The following is a 22,804-nucleotide window of genomic DNA, read 5'->3' as shown; positions in this document are numbered from 1 at the left end:
TAAAGCACTAATGCGTATGAATGCTGTTAGATATTATTACATTATTGTGTCATATTTTTTTAAAATTATTTTCGAGACTGACCAAGAACAGACTACTGAAATATCAAGCGAGTGAGGAGTCATAAGCATGAAAAAACTATACACCCAAGAAAAATAGCCAACTGTTAAATAATAACATTTACTAAAGAAAACCATATCAACATCTGTTTCAAATTATTTCTATTTAGATAAACGTTTACTATAAATGGAACTTTAAGCCGTGTCTTTCTAGGGTGAGATCCCTTTTATTCGAGTTGTAATTTAACTTAATTTTTTCTAACTTACACATTTATAATTGCGCTTGTAATATTTCAGAATAGTCCCCTATTTTGCCACTTAAGTTGAATAACGTTGCTTAAATGTCTAATCAAATTTAGATAAATATTTTTTGATGCCTTATTTGTGGCTAAATATTACTACAGAAGATGCTGAAAGTATTATAATACACGAATTACATCGGCAGAAATATACCAGACATATATCCCTGACATATCCTGCTGCTACGTAGAGAATCTTTTAGATTTATATTGCTTGTAAATGTGTAGAAATATATTAAAAATAAGATGATGAATGATTTTTCTTATTTTCTTTGTTTATTATGCATAATTTGCAATCTTCGTTTGCAACTGCGGATTACGTTTGTGTTTTTATTTTTTAAATTTTCTTTTGTGTGTCTGCTTTGCCCTTTCAATAGCGATGATTTTCTGAGCAACCTTTTAAATAATAGCATTTATTACTTTTTTTTGAAGTTTTGGTTCACATGAAACGTAGGATATATTAATCTGATTCATTCTTTACCTATGGGATGGAATATAAATCCAATGTCTTAAAATATCACTTTTGTCTTAATTATTCTTATATGACTGAGAAGATTAATCTCTAAAATATAAATCTTCGCTCCTTTTTATTGTATTGTATTTAGTTAGTTAGTTTACCTTGAAAGTAATGAGGAAAAAAAAACATTAGAACTTGACTCAATTTTAATTTTCAATTTACCATTAGAATTTGCCTTAATCTTAATTTACAATTGAAGCATTATCAATTCGAAATTTTAATTTTCAACGTGTCTTGCGAAATTCAATCGTTCAAAATGATATTCTGCTAACGAAACCTTGACATTAAGCCTAAATCTTTAGAACACAGAAATAACACGCCAATCAACGCGCAATTTAATTTCGAACATATTTGTTATTGCAAATCCTTAAAATTGACAAGGAATTGGGCATCGTATTCAATTACTGTTCGGAATATTTCAAGTGTATAAGAGATGTCATGTAGTATCAAAGTCTTTTATGAAATATTTGTAGAGAAAATTTCTAAAATCTCTAAATAATTAAAAAATTTATATAAACCATGTAAAATCCCGAAATAATTAGAAAGATTGATATTAGCCTCTCAAGCTGCCTTAAAAATTTCATTTTCTTGTAGATTTGAAAAAAAAAAACCGTAATGTTAGCCGCATGTGTTCGATGTTAGCCATAAAATACTTAGCTGAATTTAAGATGCATTTTTGAAAAAGTTTTGAAAAAAATTCTCATATTGTTTTTATTTTTTCAATATAGTTATATAAAATTTGAGTGTTCGAGAAAAATAAAAAAGACGAATATATGTAATTTGTATGTGTATTCAGAAATTTCATTTATTTGATTTTGTTTACAAAAGTAAATAACGTTACTTTTGTTTACAAAAGAAATGACTTTACTTTTGTTTACAAAAGTAAAAGGATTTATTTACATTTAAGAAGTAAAGTCATTCATTTACTTTTGTTTTATTGATATTTTTGTTTTAGTCTACTACTTCTTAATACCTACTAAATTAGCTATTCTAAATGCAAATCAAGAAATACAGATAATTAATAAATTTTATATAATTATATAATTTTATATACAGACTTGACCACTCATTTATAATGGCATTTCCTATGTCTCTGCTGGAGGTGTAATTTCGTTTCAAAAATTCTTGAGACACATCAAAATTAACACTGCCATTAATAAATAATTTTATTATTATCTTCTGGAATTCAGTTAGGGTTTTAGAAAATAGTATTTAAAGTGTTTAAATCATTTATCTAAAATAGTAAAATAAAATCAACTTGGAATAATTTTCCATTTCATTTTAAAACTTATCGAATCGGATGTGAAGCAAATGATACCTCTAAGAGGAAGCTTAAATGTTTTCACTGTATTTTTTTTTAAAAGATGTTCGATTTGATGGAAGCTATTTATTCCACATCTTAAGTGCTTTGATGTGTTGCAAATGAAAAAGAATGTTGTTTTAGATGTCCCTTAAGTGTGGGTAATTTTTTACTTTTAAATCTCAGAAGCTCGTCTTTTTATTTTCTGTGTTTATCTAATTTAATTTAAGGGATTAGTTTGATACTCTTTCCCATCGCCATTTTTCATTAGCTTTTATTATTACGCTGATTTTACGCTAACGCCAAAGGAAGAAATTTTCCAAATTAAAATAGAAGTCCACTTTCCTTTTTTTTTTTATTTATTTAATTTTGTATTTTTACTTTAAGGGGAAAAATACTTTTGTTCATAAATATTTTGTTATCTTATTAATTGGGGCATAGTATATTTAACGAGTTTTATGAAAAACTAATCATATACTAACTAAAAAAATTTAAAAATTATTGTAGTTTAGTTAATTGATCATTTATTTATTTTTTCCCTTTGTATTCTTCTTACTTTAATTTTAAATAACTAATTTTAATGGATTTTGATGACCCTAATCGTATTTTTCTTTAATTTTGTTTAAGTTTATTGTCTTTAAAATGTGATAATAAGCTTAAACATGACAATAAACATAAATATATTTGTTGATTTAAAATACTTAATAGATAAAGTTTCAAATAACGATCACAATTTCTTTTATTGTAGTTTTTATAATGTTTTAATTTAAAAATTTTGTCAGATTAATTATTGAAAGTAGAAATTTGTTTACATTCGTATTCACCTCATTCCTGACGGAGGTTATCTCTATTATCAGCAGATGACAGTACAATAAGAGGTGTTTATAACTTCCTCTTGATGACACGAATGCATTGATTTATACTAGAGCCCCTGAATTAAGAGTATAGGAGCCTTAATTTATACAAAGCTGAGCTGAGTCACAGAAGGACTGCAAGACTTCCGGTTTGATTTGTTTGCTTTTTTTAGATACTGGGTGCTTTCATGCAGTAATCACGGCTTTTCAATGCCCGCGTTAACCTACTGACTCAGCTTATTACTTAAAAGTTTTACAAGTTGCAAATTTTGCATTGTGGGCGCACATGATCATTTAAACAACGCGAAGATTTGACTTAAGCGATTATTTTGTAGCTCTTTTTAAATTAATTTAAAATGAATTACTTGCACTTAAACTTAACTAACATTTTTGGATATACAAATTTTTTTTTTGAACTATTTACCAAACGTTTAGTTATAATTGAATGTGTTTATTGTTTGAAATTATCGACTGTTCAAAATTATCCAGTGTTCAAAATTATACAGTTATTATTATTGTCCCACTTATGAAAAAGGGGTGAGTTGCAAAATTTTATCTAAAACTAACTAAATATGCTCCTCCTTACTAATTTGTTACTTAGATGGCCAACTCATTACAGTCAAGATTTACCATAATCACGCATTTTTCCTCTATGAATTCGCATATTGCTATTTAACTCATTTTTTAAAAAATTTCAATTACTATTGATTCATTCAGATTTCTAAAAACATGAGGGTCAGATAGTATTTTCAAATCTAATTCAGTGACGTAGCTCACGGTAGCCATACTTACCTGAAATATTTAATCAAAGATGAATAAGCATTTAAGAACGTGCATGGACATTTAAGTACGAAGATAAGTAAACATAAAAAACTCCTTTTTACGACCTGTTTTTGATACAAATGAGTTGTAAACTAACAAACATCTTTCTGTCATTTTTTAAATAATTGAAAAGAAAACAGAATCATCTGCAGTTTAATTCATGACAATGTCTATTGAATATTTCAAAAAATTAATTTTTAAAACATTACTCTTCTTTTCATTTTGATATACTTTATGATTGGCTCTTCATGGACAGTGTGTAACTGTAAGTCTGTTCTTTGCCGTTTTCTGTTCTCCTTTATTCTTCCACGTATATTTCTTAGCAACATCCTTTCAAAAAATCTAAGCGTTTCCACATTCTTCTGGGTTTGAGTCCACAATTCCAGTGGCATAGGTAAGAGAGGACAGCGGTGAAACTCATGATTTTTTAGTCTTGTTTTTTTTTTAATATGTTATATAAATCGAATACTTTTTATTTGAATCAGCATAGAACAAATTTTATTAAAATATTTCTTTTGATTTTTTTTCCGCATTTACCAATCAAAGTTTTGATGAATGTGTTAACAATTCTTTACAAACAATATTGTAACAGAATACTTGACAAGACAGTAACATTAGTATTTAATTATCAAAAAATAATTACTTTGTAAATGTAACGCAGTTATTTTTATTCATGAGCAGCTCTACACCATCATGAACTAGTTAAGACTATGAACCAATTTATTAGTTTATATCAAATAAAGAATAGTTGATTAGATCAGGAAAAAAATTCCGCAAAAATTATATCCTTAAGAATGTATTTAGAAATAATAATGTCAAAAAAATATGTATGGCTTATATCAATGATTTTCTTTTTAAAAAAATCTAGTAATTTAAATAAATTTTTTTTAAACATCTAGTGATATATATCGCGATTTAAATCATGTTTAAAATCATACCTACCCTGAAAATACTGCGAATAGAACAGTTATTCCCAGAAATTTCTGCAAGCTATAAAAAGGCTTACAAATACAATCGACTTCTTTTAAATTTTAAAATCCTAAAATCTCATTAAAATATAAATGATTTAAAAAAAAGCTTTTTATTGACGAAGTAACTTAGTCCAGTGTGCTTTATAATTCCAGAAAGATGCGAGCTTGAATGAAGAAGAAAAAAGCGATTTATACGATTTTTTTCTAATTCCCATTTCTGCGTTTTTTGCTTATTTTGTTCACTTGGCTCTAAAATAATGAAATAAAAAATAAACCTGAAAACTCTTTTTTAAGCTATTTTTTATTCGGTTAAATTATTATGTACTATATGAAATTTTTTTCCCAGTTATTTATTGAAATCATTCATGTATTAATATTCATTTTTATTTAAAAATAACTAAATATTTTAATATAGTGACGTATATTTGTATAGTTTTATTTACTCTTGTAATTGTCTTTGCTAATAAATTAAGTTTATTTTTTTTTTATTCTAAAGCAAACATTTTTTTCGGTTACATAATTCTTAATTTGCGAGATTAGTTTTGAGTTTGAAATAAGCTCTTAATTAATTCCGTTTCTGTTTTCTATATTAAAAAGAAATCTGTCTATATGTGCACAAGTTTCTTTGATTAACTAGTTCAAATTATTATATCAATTCCAACAAGTATTGCCTTTAATAATTATAAAACATCCCTTCGGATTTTTTTCTGATATTAATTATTTAATTAAATAGCTGCTTTTATTGAGAACATTTATCGTATTTATGATAAAAATACTGAAATTTGGAAGCTAAATAATTTTCATTCTAAAAAAAGTTATTTAATCTATGTATTTAGTAACACAACTATTTACGTCCTTGCTTAAAAAAAAATAAGACATACAAAGAAAAGATAGTAATTATTATTTGCTTTTATTGCTATTTTTTTACATGCTTTTATTGCTTTTTGAAAGTATTGCATTTATTTTTGGGACGGAGTTAAAAAGGAAAGTCTCTGACCAAATCTGTTTAACTATTTATTGTTTGAATTTTTTTCTTTCTCTTTTGTTGCGGCTTTGTTCAAATGTATATTTTATTTAATTTAACAATAGAATTTTACTGATGTCTAAAACAAAGGAAAAAGCGACATAGTTTGCAAAGATCAATTATTTTTATATCTTGCCGTGAGTGCATCAATGTTAATAAAAAATAATATATTAAATGAAAATCAAATATTAAACTATATCGTTTTCGTAATTTTTGTGCACAACATATACGTTGGAAAAATTAGTACTAGTTATTAGGAAAATGTTAGTTATTAGGATCTATGTAAATGTGTGCAATTTTTCTTATGCATGAATATATATATATATATATATATATATATATATATATATATATATATATATATATATATATATATATATTCTTACCCTATTTAATTTTTTCGTTTTAATTTTTTTTTAAATTAACAATCTTATGTAATTAACGCTCTAGTTTATTTCTTATTATGGTAAAAAAAAATTTAAAATTTTTATTTTAAGTTCTTTTTATTTATTTATTTATTTTTAATTATTTGCTGTAATAAGTTATTGTTTTATTAGATTTTACCTATTTAATTTTTTCACATTAAAAATTTTTTAAATCAAGAAGAAATTATCAGTTTTTTCAGTTGTAGCGCTTCCTAACCCATTAATGTTCGCATAAAAATTATAATTTTTGCCCTCCACGTGTCTGAATACGCGTACGGAATTTCTTAAGTAAACCTCCTTAACAAATGGGGACTCAAAAAGATAGTTCACTTATAAGAGCTTAACACGACTTTTCTTTTTTAAAAAAAAAAAAAAAAAATTCAAATTTGGGTCACAGTTATTGCAGTTTTACGTGCTTCTTTTGCTAAAATTTCCCTACTTTTTATTTGCTTTTTTCAGTTTGCTTTTAACCACAAAAACTATAGAACTCTTAAACTCTAAACTACAAAGTTGTGTAGGAAAAAATTACAAGGAGTTCTATGAAAAAATAATAATAACAAAAAAAAAAAAGATTTGATTATTAGTTCGAGAATGATCAACTATTGAAATTCAAATTAAAAAATACCGCGCGGTGCAATTTACAGTCATTAAAAAATGCAAATAAAAGCTTGAAATGTGACGTTCTGAAAGGACCATATTAGTTTGTGGACTTAACGCGAGATTATTTTTGAAATTCCAATTTGATCGAAAGTTATTACAATGTGTTTGTGCGTTTTTCGCGAATATTGTTTCGTATTTTTTTCTTCTTCAAGTACAGATGATTATTTTTTTAATCCAAGTAATCGTCCATTTCATTACGATTGACATATTACGTTCACAAAATATTATAATGATTAAATTTTTTTGTAACTATTAACAAAAAACAATGAGAATTAATGAGAAACAACCACTAGGATAGGTGAGCGAAGTAAATATAAATATAATAAACTCATTATATTGCTCCAAAACTTTTTCTGTGTGCATGAATAATAACTAAAATAGTTATTTCTTACAAGTTCTGTAAATAAGTCAAAATTTAAAACGTTCTTGATTGACTTTTACATTATTTTCATGCTTTTTGATATAAAAAGAGTAGAAGTGCATTTTGTACTATTAGATTACTGCGTCTTAGGTATTACGATTAATGAGTAAAAAACAATTTTCAGTTTCGAAAAAAAAAATAAAATGCCAAATACCTTAAAACGTTCTTAGTTTTAAAAATTACTATACTCGTTAAAAATGCTAAGCTTTTAAACTTTATGTCTGATGCAAAAAGGTTATTTGACTTTAAAATGAAGTAATTAGATACGTGTATTTTTGCTTACTTTGACTTTTGGTTACTTCTTATAACATATTTTTGAAAACTAATTTTACGCTAGAAACATTTTGTACGTTAAAAGCACATTTTCATCTATCATGGCATTTGTTAAATTAGTATTCTGCAATTTTATTTTTGTTTCGCCGTATATTTTCTTAAAATATATTATAATTAAATTTTTTTTAAATTTTTTTTATAGCTATTTTGTACTTTTTAGAGAAATTAATTTAAATAAGAGACAATGAAAGAAAATAGAGATAGTAAAGTATATATCAATTTTGAAAGTATAATAAAAATGCATTGTTTACTTGAGCTGACAGTTTTCTTGCATTTTTCTGGAAATAATTTATTCTGTTCTTAAGTTTTCATAGTTTAACCCAGTCTATTTCTCTACCTCTGGTTATCTTTTTTTTTTCGTCCTAAAATTGCTTTTATTATCATTTTTTAACAATGTTTATTTTTCCTTGTACTTCCTGTCAGTTTAATGCCTGTAGCATTATTTCTTTAGCTTCGTGTAAGAATAACCAATGCTGCATTTCGTTGTAATTAGCTACCCCATTGTTGTAAATAGCTTAAAATGGTCACTTCTTTTTGACAGTATGGGCAATCGAAGTCAAATTTTGAAAGAACGAACAGTATCGATTTTTTGAATTATTATTATGCAGCGAACATAGACCTAAAAACTTAAATTTTCAGTTAGTAGCCACTAACCGATAGACTCCTATAAGCACTTTTTAACCTTAGTATCCACTTTCTTTGTTTATCGAAAGGTCCTTTCATTTAATAGCCACTTTTTGCTGACTTTTTTTTTTGCTTGGATAAAATTATACGGAAAAAAATTCACATCAGAAATAATTTACTGCTATGAAAAAAGTTAATTCAACAATAAAAATACAATAAAAAAACAATAAATATATGATGAAATTTAGTTCAACATATTGACTTAAAAAAATTTAATTTAAAAATATTTGGAGAGGAAAAATACATGTTATGTAAAAAGAGTTTATTTTTCTTCATTACTTCGTTCATTACTACTTATTTTTCTTCTTAATTGTTAAAGTACTCTACTTCCATTCGAATCTTTCCATCACAAATTGATGGATTCAAGGATCAATGAGAGGTAACATTTAGCATTTTAATGGCGCCACTTTTTTTGTTGATGCGCCACGTGGCGAGTGGTTATTTTCAGGTTTGCGCAAATAGGATATACTTATTGCAATAATTTTTTATGGAGCTGTATAAGAATTCAATTTCAGTAGTTTGAAATAGGTTTTTTCCTGGAGGAAAGGAAAAAAGTTTGAAATAGATTTTTCTTGTATTAAGCCTTAGATTATTTTGTAATCGTTCTCCAGTCATTCAATATCGTTAAAAAGGGGTTCCATTAAAATGCCATTGCAGTTTGAGGCATCAACGCTTACTTCATTGGATTTCGTAAGAATAAGATGGTGAGATTGCTTTTAATGAGAGAAAATTTGTCCCTGATTGACCTTAATTATGTACTAATTGAGTGTCTGCTTAACCTTGAGCTAAATTGAATATGAAATTTTCTTTCTGAGACTATTTTTATGCTTGTGACCTTTAGATGAATCATTGTATTAAGGCAAATCAAGTTGAACGTGGGAATAAAATATCTCCAGATAACATATGGGGTCCCATTGAAACAAAAATGTGCCAAATTCCATTTTAGTACTTTATGGGAATATTTACAGGAATATTTCACTTTATATATATATATTGTGCGTAACATAAAAAGCTTCAATTAATCCTTTTCTGTAAATCCTATTCTTAATTTATTATTCAAAACGAAACGCTTTCTCACACTTTTAAATTCACATATAAATGCCACCATTATATCTATATAGCTATATATATATATATATATATATACACTATATATATACTCAGTTTTGTATGTTGTCTTAAACATTTGAAAATCTATTTTCTCTGTAAAAAGTAAGTAATCAATGAATCGATATGAATTAACTTTTAACAATCAACATGAATGACATGACAATCAACATGAATCACATCAATTAACTCTTAACAACTTTTAACAATCAACAACTCTTAACAACATGCATTCAACTGATGCATACCGACACAATTAAAAAATTTAAAAAACTTAATATTTGTAAATAATATTTTTTTTAAAATTTCTTTCTAATGATTTTACTAGATAACTCAAAATGTGTTTTTGGAAGTTCAATTTATGAAAGGAAAAATTAACTAAATTTGATCTAATTCAAAGAAAAAAAAACAAATTAAATAAACTCGAATTAATTTAACCCAGAAATATTAACAACCGTCATCGACTAATGATCGCGGACAGCACTTTATAGTCAAGATCACTATATTCGAACTATTTTTACCATGCATTGGTCATTTAGTACAAAACTTCAACTTTTTTTTAAATTTCAATTACTGCAAACTTTTCTTCATTCAGATTTTTTTAGAAACAGGTCTCAAAAGCATGATTATAAACAAAACGAGATAAAATTCACCAATATGAAAGAGTTTTTACGATTAAAAAAATTTTTGATTTTTTTTTTTCCTTTAATATTTTTGCTTTAATTTGGATGATTTGGTGATTTGAAAACTTAGTAATTACACTGGTGTGCAAAACTTAAGCAACAAGTGCGTTTTTTGTCATAACTCTACAAGAAATCATCCGATTGACATGAAATTTGAATATGATGTACATTATTTTGTACTTAAACGATGGTAAAAGAATAATGGCGCAGAAATGAACATAAAGCTTAAAGTAGGGTATGGAACAAAAAAAGGCTTTATTTGACATGTAGTGGCGTTACACATGATTGCCTGAAGAAGCGTAAGTACAACTGGCAGATGTTCCCTAGTATGGGATAGGGATATGCCCTTCCCTTACTGTAATTGTTGCCTGGCATCGTCTCTCCAAGCTAAGCACCTGATTATCCAGGAGTTCTCGGGGTAAACGTCTCCATTCCTCCTTTAACGCATCTTTCAGCTGATGGGTGTTACCAGGAGGATACTGTCGTGTCGCAAGATGTCTCCCTAATGCATCCCACACATGCTCTATGGGATATAGACCTGGAGAGTAAGCTGGCCAATCCATTCGTGTGATACCTTCACTTTCCAGTAGCTCTTGAACATTAGCAGTAAGGTGTGGCCAGGCATTGTCATCCATAAAAATGAAGTCTGGTTCAATAGCCCCACGGAACAGACGCACATGGGGTAGGATTACCTCATTGCAGTAGCGGTCTCCAGTTACAGAACCTCGGTCGAAGATCTGAAGCTCAGTCCGCCCGTTCAACATAATGCCACCCCAGATTATATAAAACGCTAATACGTACGTATGCATCAATAAAACCGATGATATTTCTTTTCTCGCGTCGGCAACAGTTTTCATTTTTAATTGATATGCTTCGGCGCGCAAGAGCACGTAGTGAGCATCATATGGCTTATCTATATTATATAAAATGCTAATACGTTTTAATTGATAGGCTTCGGCGCGAAAGAGCACGTAGTGAGCATATCATATGTCTAATCGGATGAATTCTCACCGAATTATCAAAAAAATTCTCACAAAATTATCTTCATCGAAGCCGATGCTTTACATCCGGCGTTCAGTACTATTTCATATTGTTTTACAACACATGGTTTTAGCCCTCTGGTGTGAAAGACTTTAAAACAAAACTTACAACAGTTCTCAACAACTGAAATTTAGAATAGTGTGATTAAGAAAAATATGTGAACTGTTTGCAATTTCAAATTAATATTGAAATGCACAGGATTAAATTTTCTACAGTGAAAAGTTTTCGGAACTTCAGTGTTCAAAAAATTATACAAAAGCTAGACGTTAAGAACGTATCCAATGAGCGAGCAAAGCGAGCATCGGATTGCGAAGCAATCCGAAATGAACTGCGAAAGCAGTTGCGGGGGTTGGCGAGCGCCAGCGAGCAGGGGGCGAAGCCTCTTAGTAAATAATATTTTTTTTAAAATTGGAAAGTCTACTGACATTTCGATTTTTGATTTGTTTCGATTTTCACTCCTTGAATTTTAATGTAATGATTTTAGCGTTGCCTTTTAAGTTTATTGAAATTCGTTTTAAAAGGATATAACATTTCTTATGCTAATTTCTTTTCCAGTTAATTTTGATTGGAAGGCTAATGGCTCCATATTGACCATTGTGAGGCCGTACTTAGTGCATCTCCGCAATTATGATGCAAATTTTTTTTTTAAATTATATAGTTTGTGGCTAATATTTAGTACCTATTAAAATTTTTAATGAGTTCATATTGAAGTATCCATGAATGAATTAGATTTTTAAGGTTTCAGAGGGCTAAATACTTGATGTATATTTACTTTGTCTTCAGCAATAAAATTTTGTGATGTCTGGAGTAAAGTTACTATTTCACAAGTATAAAACTAACTTTTTTTAGATGACTATTTCCTTTGACTTTTAGACAAAGACGTGCTAAGAATTCACGGGTGTTGTAAGAAAATAATTTTAATTGAAATTTCGTGACATACATTCTAATTCAGTCTCTATAGTAACAATTGGAAAGTTTTTTCAACAAAACAAGAAAGTTTTTGCTTATATGTATATTTTTGTAAACTTTTTATTTTAAATTTAAAATTTACTTTTTAATTTGGATGATTTGTGATATTAATCCTTAGTTCAATTGTATATTAACATTTCTTGGAAGGTTTATAAAATAAATTGGTTTTTTCAAAATTATCATGTAATAATAGGATATAAGCCGATTTCTTCCTCTTCCTTTCCATAAGATTGCCATTTGAAAATTACATTTGAAATTTAAAAAATTTAAATTATGCTGCCTTCCAAATTGGCATGTTTCTGAGATCTTTAAATTAATTGAAATAATGATTTCTTGAAAAATGAGATTAAAGTTTTGTTTTTTCATATATTCTGTATTGGTTACGATAGCTTCTGCTAAAGTATAAAGTTAAGATAATCTCTTTAACACATGATACATTAAACACTATAACATGGTGCGTAGCGTTTTTAAAAAGTGCGTAAAGGTGCTTATTTTCGATTTTTGTTTTTTAAAAGCCTTAAAGGTGCTTTTCTTATTTGGTGTTTTTAAAAAGTGCTCAATTTTCCCTTTTCGAAAAGGCGATTTTTTTTCTTTACCATGTCGTATTACGCAAAAGCGTGGTTTCCATATTGTTCTATTCAACGTTTTCGCAATTCATTCAAGCACAATCCATTTTTGCGTACCGTCGGTCCAATAGCGTATGAAAGCAGCAAAGCCCGCATGTGCAACTCCGCTGCATCTTGCATAATATTCTCAATTTCAAGCTTCATTTTCCACTCTCTGAAATCGAACCGAAAAATCTCTCGATCATTTTTTAATGGCTAATATAATCAAGAAATAGAGTTCTTTGTCAGAAACTGGTTGTTTTATCATGATTCTGTTAAGTCTATGGAAATTATTTTGTATTTTGGTAATGTATTTAGTGCTTAAAAATATTTTTGGAGTGCTTAAAAAGTACTTAAAAGGTGCTTATTTTTATTGAAAGATTTGGCTACGCACCCTGTATAAGCTTTTACAAAATCTCTCATTCATTGATTTATTATTTTTCGAAGAAATTTTGGCTGGTGCCTCCCTTTAAGTGACGAATTATCCCTTAAACCAATTTGGAAATAATTTTAACTATACAATACTGTTGTTTTTCAAGAGATACCATTAATTATGAAAAGTTATTCTTCTTCTCTCATTTTAATACCCGAGGCATGTTGATGAATAGATAGATTTAGGCTGAATATACTTTTTTTAAAGTATTTATTATTATTATTCTCATGAAGTATCTTCAATATTATTTTATAATATTTTCTCTCTGACTTGCGCCGAATTTTTTCACTATTAATCATTTATAATGTTTCGAAGATTTTTGAATTCTTGTCATATTATTTTTCTTAACTTTTTTTCCTACTTTTTATTTTTATTCCTTGACAAATGCGAAGAGTATTTCCACACAATAAAAGTTTTTCCTTGACAGTGTATTTTTGACGAGTAAAGATTTTTTATATATATTTTTATCTTACCTTTCAAACTTAAGTTTAATCTCAATAATACTCTCAGTTTAAAAATATTGCATTTTTTTTCTAAACTTTTTTTTTGGCCGAAGTGGGAGAAAATCTATTTGGAAAATTGAAAATATATTTTCTTGTGTTTTGTTTTACTCATATCCTTTAAATGTTTCATACGCCCTAAGAGAATCATGAATATGCATTATGGACTGTGTGTTTATACATTTTTTAGTAAGATGGAAATAAACTGATTTTTATGCTTTATGATTTTTTTCTTCTGTGAAGTGACGCTGTAGTAATGAATATAAAATTTTATTTCAGGTGTTATCAATGAAGCTGGTGCAGTACAATCTGAATTATGGAAAATTGAGGTTTAGCTATGGTAAAGTTTTCTTGTTCGAATAATTACCATATGCTTACAGTTTTATTTATATTCTTAAAATTTTCATTTTACTGTTATGCCTGCTCCGTGCATCGAGCTTTATTCAAACTTGTCTCAGTATTTTGCTTTTTTTTTCTGAAAATTAATTTTGTCACATAATTTACTGATTGTCTCTAATTTTTTTTATATATTTTTGTTTTAAACTTAATGAGCTTTATTCAAAACTTTGCTACAACTTGCCTAAGTGCTATAAATCTAAAATATCATCAATACATAATTTCAGAGATAATTTAGGGTTATTCTGATAAGTTGTTCCGCGACTTGAGAAGATTTTTTATATATCGCATTCGTGGAAAAACAAATCAAGTATATTAAAAAAAAAAATTTTCAGAGTATTTTTACCGTGAAATGTTAAAGAAACTTCATTTTATTATTTGTTGTTAAAGTATAAAATAAATTTAAAAAAAATTAACGTATCGAAAATTGCATCTTCGTAAATTTAATAACTAGAATCATGCAAAGCCGCAACCATTCTTGCAAATATCATGTCTAAGTTCAACCTTATTATAGTTGTCAGATATCTATCAAATTTAGTTTCCTTTTTTATTTACAAATAAAATGCACGACTTGCGCTAGAGCAGAAAATTAAATGAGTGCTTATTGAGGTATAAAGTAATAATAATGTCCTTTTGGAAATAGTGTCTCTTCAATTTGCAATGAATGAGTGTACATATTTTAACAATAAATTATTTTTAACTTTCAAATACATGGTTCTCATTTCAAAAACGATTATATTTAATGTATCATTAGGTTACTACACTTATAATAAAGATTTTCCTTTATTCGTTTTGCATTTTTTATCATACCTATTTTTTTTTCACTGTGAATTTTCCAAACCATTTAACATTGTAAGTGTAATTAAGAAATTTAATTTGCTTTTTCATGACAATTAACTTTTTTTAGTACAGTAAAATAGAATAAAACTGAAAGTTCGATGAATAACTTTAGTGCATTTTCATGCTTAGTACAGTGACAGTTTGAACCTTAATGTTTTGAAAATTAGCTGCAATTTTTGTAGAGTGTCAAGAAAACCATATTACCAAGCAAATTCCTTTTTACACTTAATTTATCAATACTCAGGTACGAAAAACATCATTTTAAATATTTTTTGAAAAGTGTGCAAAAAATTGCCTGAATTTGTTTAGATATGAGACTTGAGGCAATTTTATATATTTTATTTTATTTTGACTCCTTTTATTATGATCTTTGTTATTTCTTTCTTTACATCCTTTTATTATGAATACATATATTTTGCTTAAAAATCGTTATTTTTTTTTATATTTAATTTATACAAGGTTTTCTTACATTTACAGGTATCCTTTGTAAGACATGGAAACTACTTTGAAGTTGCAATGAAACTTTTTGAAAGTTTATCAGATACAGATGACATTGGTTAAAGTTTTTGTTACTAACATTAAATGTGGTACAGAAAAGTTTTTAAGGCCTGTGAGGTGCAATTGATCTGCATTTAATTTAATTTTTTGCAGGTCATGGAACGATGTGATAGTCATGTTATTATAAAAGGTAGTAATGTGAAATCAAACTCTGACACATTAGATAAATTAAATGATGAATCAAAAAGATGTTCCCGATACTCTGTACCATGTGACAGCAACAGTCAATGTCATAACATCGAATATAGTGAGGATTTATATTGCAATAAAAGAACTCACACTGGTAAAAATCCTTACAATATGCCGAATGAACTGTACATTAGTTTAAACTCTGAGTCAACTCAAACTTCAAAAGTTGGTACAAAAACAAATCAGCTGGAGTTTTTTGCCTCAAGTTGTCGATCAACTCCTGCCAGCCCTGAAGAAACAGAGAGAGTTAGAAATAAACAAGTGAAGAAAGAGTTGCCTTCTTTTCATAGTCCTACTATTGAGAAGAAACTGCCTTTTAGTTATTCCACTAGTTTTGTAAGAACTTCAAAAAGTGAAGATCATCTTCAAAAATCATCGTTAACCACCGTCAATATTGATATTGAGGATGAGCTGGCATCATCCCTTGATACATTATTAGATACCAAAGCAGATGAATTTATTGAGTTAGATAAAGATGAATGTTTAGGTAATTCTTGTCCTGGTGATGTGTCGCTTGGATCTAGGAATTCTGATGAGCAACAAAATTCTAGAAAAAGTGATTTATCAGGAAGTTCAAGTGATAGAACAGGTTCTAAGGCTAGTGTTAAGGTAGGGGAAAATAAATCTTCCAGACATCATCCTGCTGATTCTTTGAGTGAATCATCTGGTTCTGAAATTATTCCATCTGACTCGTCAGTTACCATTCGCGGAGATAGTGAAGATAGTGGTGATGGTGAATGCACTAGTGAACAGATATCTGCAATTAGCAGTTTGGATGATGTTACAGATTTATCAAAAGCAACAGATTCGGATTTAGGGTCTCCCGTAGAAAGCTTATCACCCGAAGATATACATCTAGATGATGGTTGGATTGAGACTGATAAAAAAGAAAATGGTTTGGATGTGTTTCAGGACATTACTAACAAAGGCAAAGGATTGCACAAAACTAATAAACAAGTACTATCTAATATAGAGCTCAATTTAACGTGCAATTATTCTGAGAAAAACAAGTTACAGCCACCTACTTCAATTTTTTCATCTGACAAGTCGCCAACTTCTTTCAGTAGCTCACTTTCAGTGCCAAAAGTGCAAGAAGAAAAGCTTGACTTAAGTGATAGTCCCACATCTCCTGGATCAGAAGGTACATTTGCAGATCTCTCATATCATGAGTTGACTGAGAGTTATGATGAAATATCATCTGCTTTTGAAGCTGATGATGTAATTGAGCCTTCAACGAAACGAAGCGAATCTCCACCAACTGATGATGAATCAGACATCGAAAGTTTGCACAGTTTTCATTATAGTCCAAAGGCTGTGGATCTACCTTCTGCTATTCGATTAGCGAAGAGACTATACAGCTTAGATGGATTTAAGAAAACAGATGTGTCAAGGCATCTTTCAAAAAAGTAAACTATTTTGTCTTTTTAAATACATTATCTAGTAGATTTTAATCTGGCACAGTATTCTATTTAATGTTAACATACTTTTCATAATGAAAAAAGATTTTCTTTTTCTACTTTTAATTTCAACTTTTAAAACAATTTCCAGCTTTTGGGGAGTTGCCTTAAAATTTGAATGAATTAGTTTTTCATAATGTCAAAGTTAAATATTTGTACAGTGCTTAAGATCTGAGAATTAATTTTATTACTGCCATTTTTGATGGTAAAAATACCAGAAGAAACCTTTCATTAAATTTTGAAAGACCTTTAAGGAAATTTCGTGATACAATAAATAAATAATAAATTAATATAAAAATTTAATAGCTTCTCTCTATAAAATAATTTTTCAGTTTTTTTATTAACTATTTTAGATATAAAAGCCAAAAATTATAGCTTTTGATTATTTTGTAATGATAGTAAAAAATGTTTATTAAAATTTTATATAGTTTGTGTTTGAAACATCAGTCACAAGAGCTTTTTCTCTATTTGTTTATTTCTATTTGTCATTTCATGTATGCTACTATTAATTTGATGTTTTTTTTAAGCAGATTTTAAAAAAATAATCTTATTATTTATTGAAAAAGGAGAATTTGAAATAAAATATGTTTTAATCTGTGTCCCTTCTATGTAATGTTAGTAACATTTTATATTTTTATTTTAAGTAAAACATCTATAATATTAGTCTCTTTTTCTTACATGCATAATAATATTAGGCTATTGAAAAACATTCTATATGATTAAAAAATGCTAAATATTTATCAATGAAAAAAAAAAGTTTACAAATAAGAAAACATATCAAAATGCAACGTCAGTCACCATGGATTTGCTCTTGTTTCAACTATTGCCCTGATTACCGAACTGTGTGGTGGTAAGGGAACTGACCACACATCAGGAAGATCCTGGGATCGAATCCCAGACAAGGCATGGATATTCTTTCATTCTCTGTAATATCTATCCTTACTGTGGGAGCAATGTTTGTCCACCTAATGTGGTGCCTCTGAAAGAGTGGCCATCAAACCTGTCAATCGGGTGGGCATTGGGAAAAAAATGTATTTATGCCCTAATAGTTAGCGTGCAAATTGTGGAACACAAAATATACTTTTGGCACAAAAAAGTATTGCTATGTGTAAAGCAAAATGTAGCTGTATTTGAATCAATACCTGGTGACCTTCAGTTTTGATCTTCCATCTTTTTTTTTTGTTAAAATAAAATCAAACTATGTGCGTCTAATAATTTTTGCATAAAGAGCATATTCTTGAAAATTTCAATAAAATCAAGAATCTCTTTTATTTAACCATGCCAGATTCTTAAAACAATGCTTCGTTAATTTTTAAAAAGGTATACACCTAATTGAAATAAAATTATTTTTAATAAGTTATAGTTTTTAAATGAATCTAATGAGAATTCTAGTTTGATCTTCCATCATTTTTTTGTTAAAATAAAATCAAATTATGTGCGTCCAATAATTTTTGCATAAAGAACATATTCTTGAAAATTTCGATAAAATCAAGAATCTATCTTTTATTCAACCAGCTTCTTAAAAAAATGATACGTTAATTTTTAAAACGGTATGCACCTAAATGAAATAAAATAATTTTTATTGAGTTATAGTTTTTAAATAAATCTAATGAGAATTCTAGTTTTATATGTAGTTAGACAAAAAACATTTCTTTTAAAAAATAAAATTATTCTTTATTTTATCTATAGATCTTAAAAGTTTATTTTGTTTATCCTTAAAATAGCAATTCTATGTTATACTAAGACTAAAAGAATTCAATAAATTTAAGTATTAGACAAGTTTTAGATTAAAAAAATATTAAAGAAAATTTATATTTTTACCTATGAGTTGTAATTTATGCTTTGAAATTTATGCATCACTTAAATATTTAATATTCTCAAGTCGCTTGCCTTTTCTTATTAATTACTCAATTAGCTAGCATAAGTTGAACGATAAAGTTGTGAATGCATTTTTAATACAGAATATTTAAATATTAATGTTTGAAATTACTCTATCTTGTTGCAGCAATGAGTTCAGTAAGGCTGTTGCAGAAGAATACTTGAAATTCTTTGACTTCACCAAAGATGGCTTAGATATTGCATTAAGAAAATTTCTAAATCAGTTTTGTTTAGTTGGGGAAACACAAGAACGTGAAAGAGTACTTGTCCACTTCTCTAAACGGTATTTGGATTGCAACCCCAACTCATTTAAATCACAAGGTTTGTAAATTTTGTTTCAGATTTAACTTTGATTTTATTATTGTCTCACTTCTTAATAATTGAAATTATTTATTTTTCCTTTTCTTCTTGAATTTAGAAGATTTTTATTTATGAAATGAGTGATGTTCTTAAAAAAATGGTTTTGTATATTGAATATTGATACACATCTATAGTTCGACATAAAGTAGAATGCAATTTTTTTCTCAATGTGAAAAAATGCATAGCATCAACCTTATCAAGGAGTTTTGTTGAAAATGATGTTGGAATTACTATCTGTAGAAAAGATTCAATGATTGTGTTTAATTCCGTTGAAGAAGTCAGATAATTTATTTTGAAATGTCCATATTCCAAGAATCAGATTTGATAAACATTAAAAAAAAAAAAAGTTTTATTTTGGAAAACATGTGGAGCTCCAAAGTAAAAAGTACATATAAATTAATTGTATAATGTGCTAAAAAAATAAATAGAATAAAAAAACGGGCTACCCTGAATAATTTTTGATCTAAAGATCAAGATCTTCACGTTCTAGGACTCAATCTTAATGGTTTAAAGAGATTATTTCAAATATGCTAATTAATTAGTGCAGACGATATTTTAAGTTACGAAATCAGACGCAAAAATGTACCTACTATTGGGGGTAACCGCAATCTGGGAAATATGGTCCCTATAGTTTGGTCAGGAAAGTGACTTAAAGTTTGGACCCCTTAATGTTAATTTTACTTTTTGTGTATTTCGCCATGTCTCCAGAACTTTTTGAGCTAATTGAAAAAATTTTGCACACAGTTTTAAAATTCTTTTATCCAAACATAATTCCATGGAAAAAATGGGTCATGGACCATGTACACAAAAACGTACTTTCTCTGAATAAAAATATGGTCCCAATAGTTTGGATCCCTAAATGTTAATTTGTATTTTTGCGCTATATCTCGAAAACATTTTAAGCGAATTTGAAGTGTTTTGCTCACAATTATAAAATTCGTTTTTCCAAAGGTAATTCCATGCAAAAAAAAAATTTTTTTTAAATATTTATTATTTTAATTAATCATAATCGAAAAAAAATGTAATTGTAGGGTATAAAGTTTTTTTGGATCATATTTAAGTTTGTAATTTTACATGGCAAAATACTAAATGTGAGCGAAATTGGTCGAATAGTTCCTGAGAAATTGAATTTTAAAAAAGTGGTATAGATGAAATTTGATTTCTCGAGAACTATTCAACCGATTTCGGTCGAATTTTGTATTTTTCCATTTAAAATTACTTACTTAAAAATGATGTAAAAAATTGTATACCTTACAATTTAATTTTTTTCTATTATTGCTAAATAAAATATTAAATATTTACTAAATTATATTTTTTGCTAGGAATTATTTTTGGACTAACGAATTCTATAATTGTGTACAAAAAACTTTCAACGCACTTAAAAATTTTTCGAGATATAGCGAAATACGCAAAAAATTAAATTAACATTTCCAGAATTCGGACCCCTCTTCTGACGAAACTATCAGGACAATATTTTCCAGATTGAGACTATCCCCGATATTTTGGGGTCAAAAATCTGAATCTGATGAAAAGAAGTTATGTTTATTTAGAAAAAGTGCGTTTTGTGCCTGATATTATAACTTAAATTATTGTTTGCTCTTATTGATGAGCATATTTCAGATGATATTTTATATAATGATGATTTAGCATATTTGACATTGAACCATTAAGATTGAGTCCTAGAACCTGAAGATCCGATCTTTTTATTAAATAGTTATTAAGGGTGGTCCATTTATTTATTTTTTTTGCGTTCTGAACATATAAATTAATATTGAACACATAAATTAATCAAATAATAAATTTTGAAAGCTGCCCGGTGAGTAAGGTTGCTGGGCTAAGCCCCACAAGACCATCAAGAAATCAAAAAATGCAAGTGGCATGTGTGCGTTAACATAGTTTCCGCCAATGAAAGTTACGTAATTCATGTATTGGCTATTAATTGATTTAATCTATTACCAAGGCTCTTTTTTTTAGCCTTACATATGCAAATGTGTAGGAGGAAAAGAAAGCTTGAAAAATATCAATAAATTTTAATGAGTTCTAAACATTAATGACCATATAACCGTTTTTGAATTTTATACTAATGTTTTAGGCAGATGTAAAGGGAATTTCTGAAAATAGATTTTATTCTGCAATCAATGCAAGGTTTTGGAATAAAAATATTACAGATTATATTTATGATTTGTATTTATTGAAAAAGGATTAAATAAGATAATTATTTTGTTTTTAAATGTTAGGAAATATGTTGAAGGGAGTAATGACTATGTCAGCCTTCATCTATCAAAAAGGTACCTCAAGATGGAATCAAGTTGACATGTCTTATATACTAGTGAATTGTTTTTTATGTCTCTACATATTAAGTATTATCTTTCTGTATTGAAAGGCAAACATCATCCCAGAAAAAAGACATGATTTGTTTCATCATGTTGCTGCAAAAAAGTCACAATTGCATTAAAAAAAAAACAAAAATTTAAATCATGTATAAAATGTAAGTAATATGTTACATTATAATGTATCAAAAAATGAATTTCCATTATTACTTTGCAAAGTGTATATCTGGAAAAATTTTCAAACTTGAATATGTGTAGAATTAATTATACACTTTTCCATTCATTCAACTAACAGCCAAAGAAAATGCTGATTTTAATATGCATATTTCAGGAAATAAATAAATTTGTGACTCATTTCTTTTCCCTTGAATAATTTTAAATGATATATTTTTCTTTTTTTAGTATAAAAAAAGAAACAAGCACAAATGAAAATTATTTCCTTATTAATTTGTAATGTTATGTTAATTATATGTTAATCAAATTCCATAAAAAGGAATTTGATTAACATATTATCCTATTAACATACTATCCATTGTACAGCTGTAAATGGTGTACATCAGATCTCAGCATGATATTTGTAACTGCTTTTTTGATCTCTAAATTCATTTTTTAAAAAAGAAAACAAGCAGGATGACGTTCTTTTATTATTTTAAATTGCATTAGCCAGAATCTGTTAAAACGGCTTTTTTTTGGTCACTTATGAGCAGTGAGGCCACATAACAGGGTAGAGTCAGTGATTTTTATCTATCTGAAAAAAAATCAGGGAATTTAACTAAAATATCTCAAATCAGTGTAAAATTAATTAATTTAAATTTGAGATATCTAGATGTCTGATCATTGTTTCAATACAATTGGTCTTGCAGTAATTTTTTTAAACAACAACTTCTTATTTTCCACTCAATTGACACTCATAAGTATATTGCATTATTTAATTTAAATACATAACTGGAAAATTAGCACAACAGTTCTGCCAACAGCTTCAAAAATGGAAATTTGATAAACTCAGTCTGAAAAGTCTGGGAATAAAATTTCTGAGTGTTTGTGGATACCCTGATGGAGAATTGTTTGAATTTCTAGTCCCTGTTTATTAA

At 27.7% G+C, this 22,804-nt stretch overlaps 1 protein-coding gene across 3 annotated transcripts in view; it reads left to right on the top strand.

The window, feature by feature from the left end:
- The window catches only part of LOC107454550 (Exchange factor for Arf 6), a 104,390-nt gene that overhangs the window by 57,980 nt on the left and 23,606 nt on the right, over positions 1–22,804 (top strand). For all 3 annotated transcript variants that reach the window (XM_043051857.3, XM_071183713.2, XM_071183712.2), the window contains 3 exons: positions 13,985–14,045; positions 15,419–17,094; positions 19,151–19,344. In XM_043051857.3, coding sequence (XP_042907791.2) covers positions 15,596–17,094; positions 19,151–19,344 — 1,693 coding nt within the window. In that variant the 5' untranslated portion in view covers positions 13,985–14,045; positions 15,419–15,595. The remainder of the gene's footprint in view (positions 1–13,984; positions 14,046–15,418; positions 17,095–19,150; positions 19,345–22,804) is intronic.

This window comes from Parasteatoda tepidariorum, chromosome 7 (genome assembly GCF_982258835.1).
Source record: "Parasteatoda tepidariorum strain Cologne lab strain chromosome 7, Ptep-v5.0, whole genome shotgun sequence".
In the NCBI taxonomy this organism is placed as follows: domain Eukaryota; kingdom Metazoa; phylum Arthropoda; class Arachnida; order Araneae; family Theridiidae; genus Parasteatoda; species Parasteatoda tepidariorum.
This window is presented reverse-complemented; position numbering and strand designations above follow the sequence as displayed.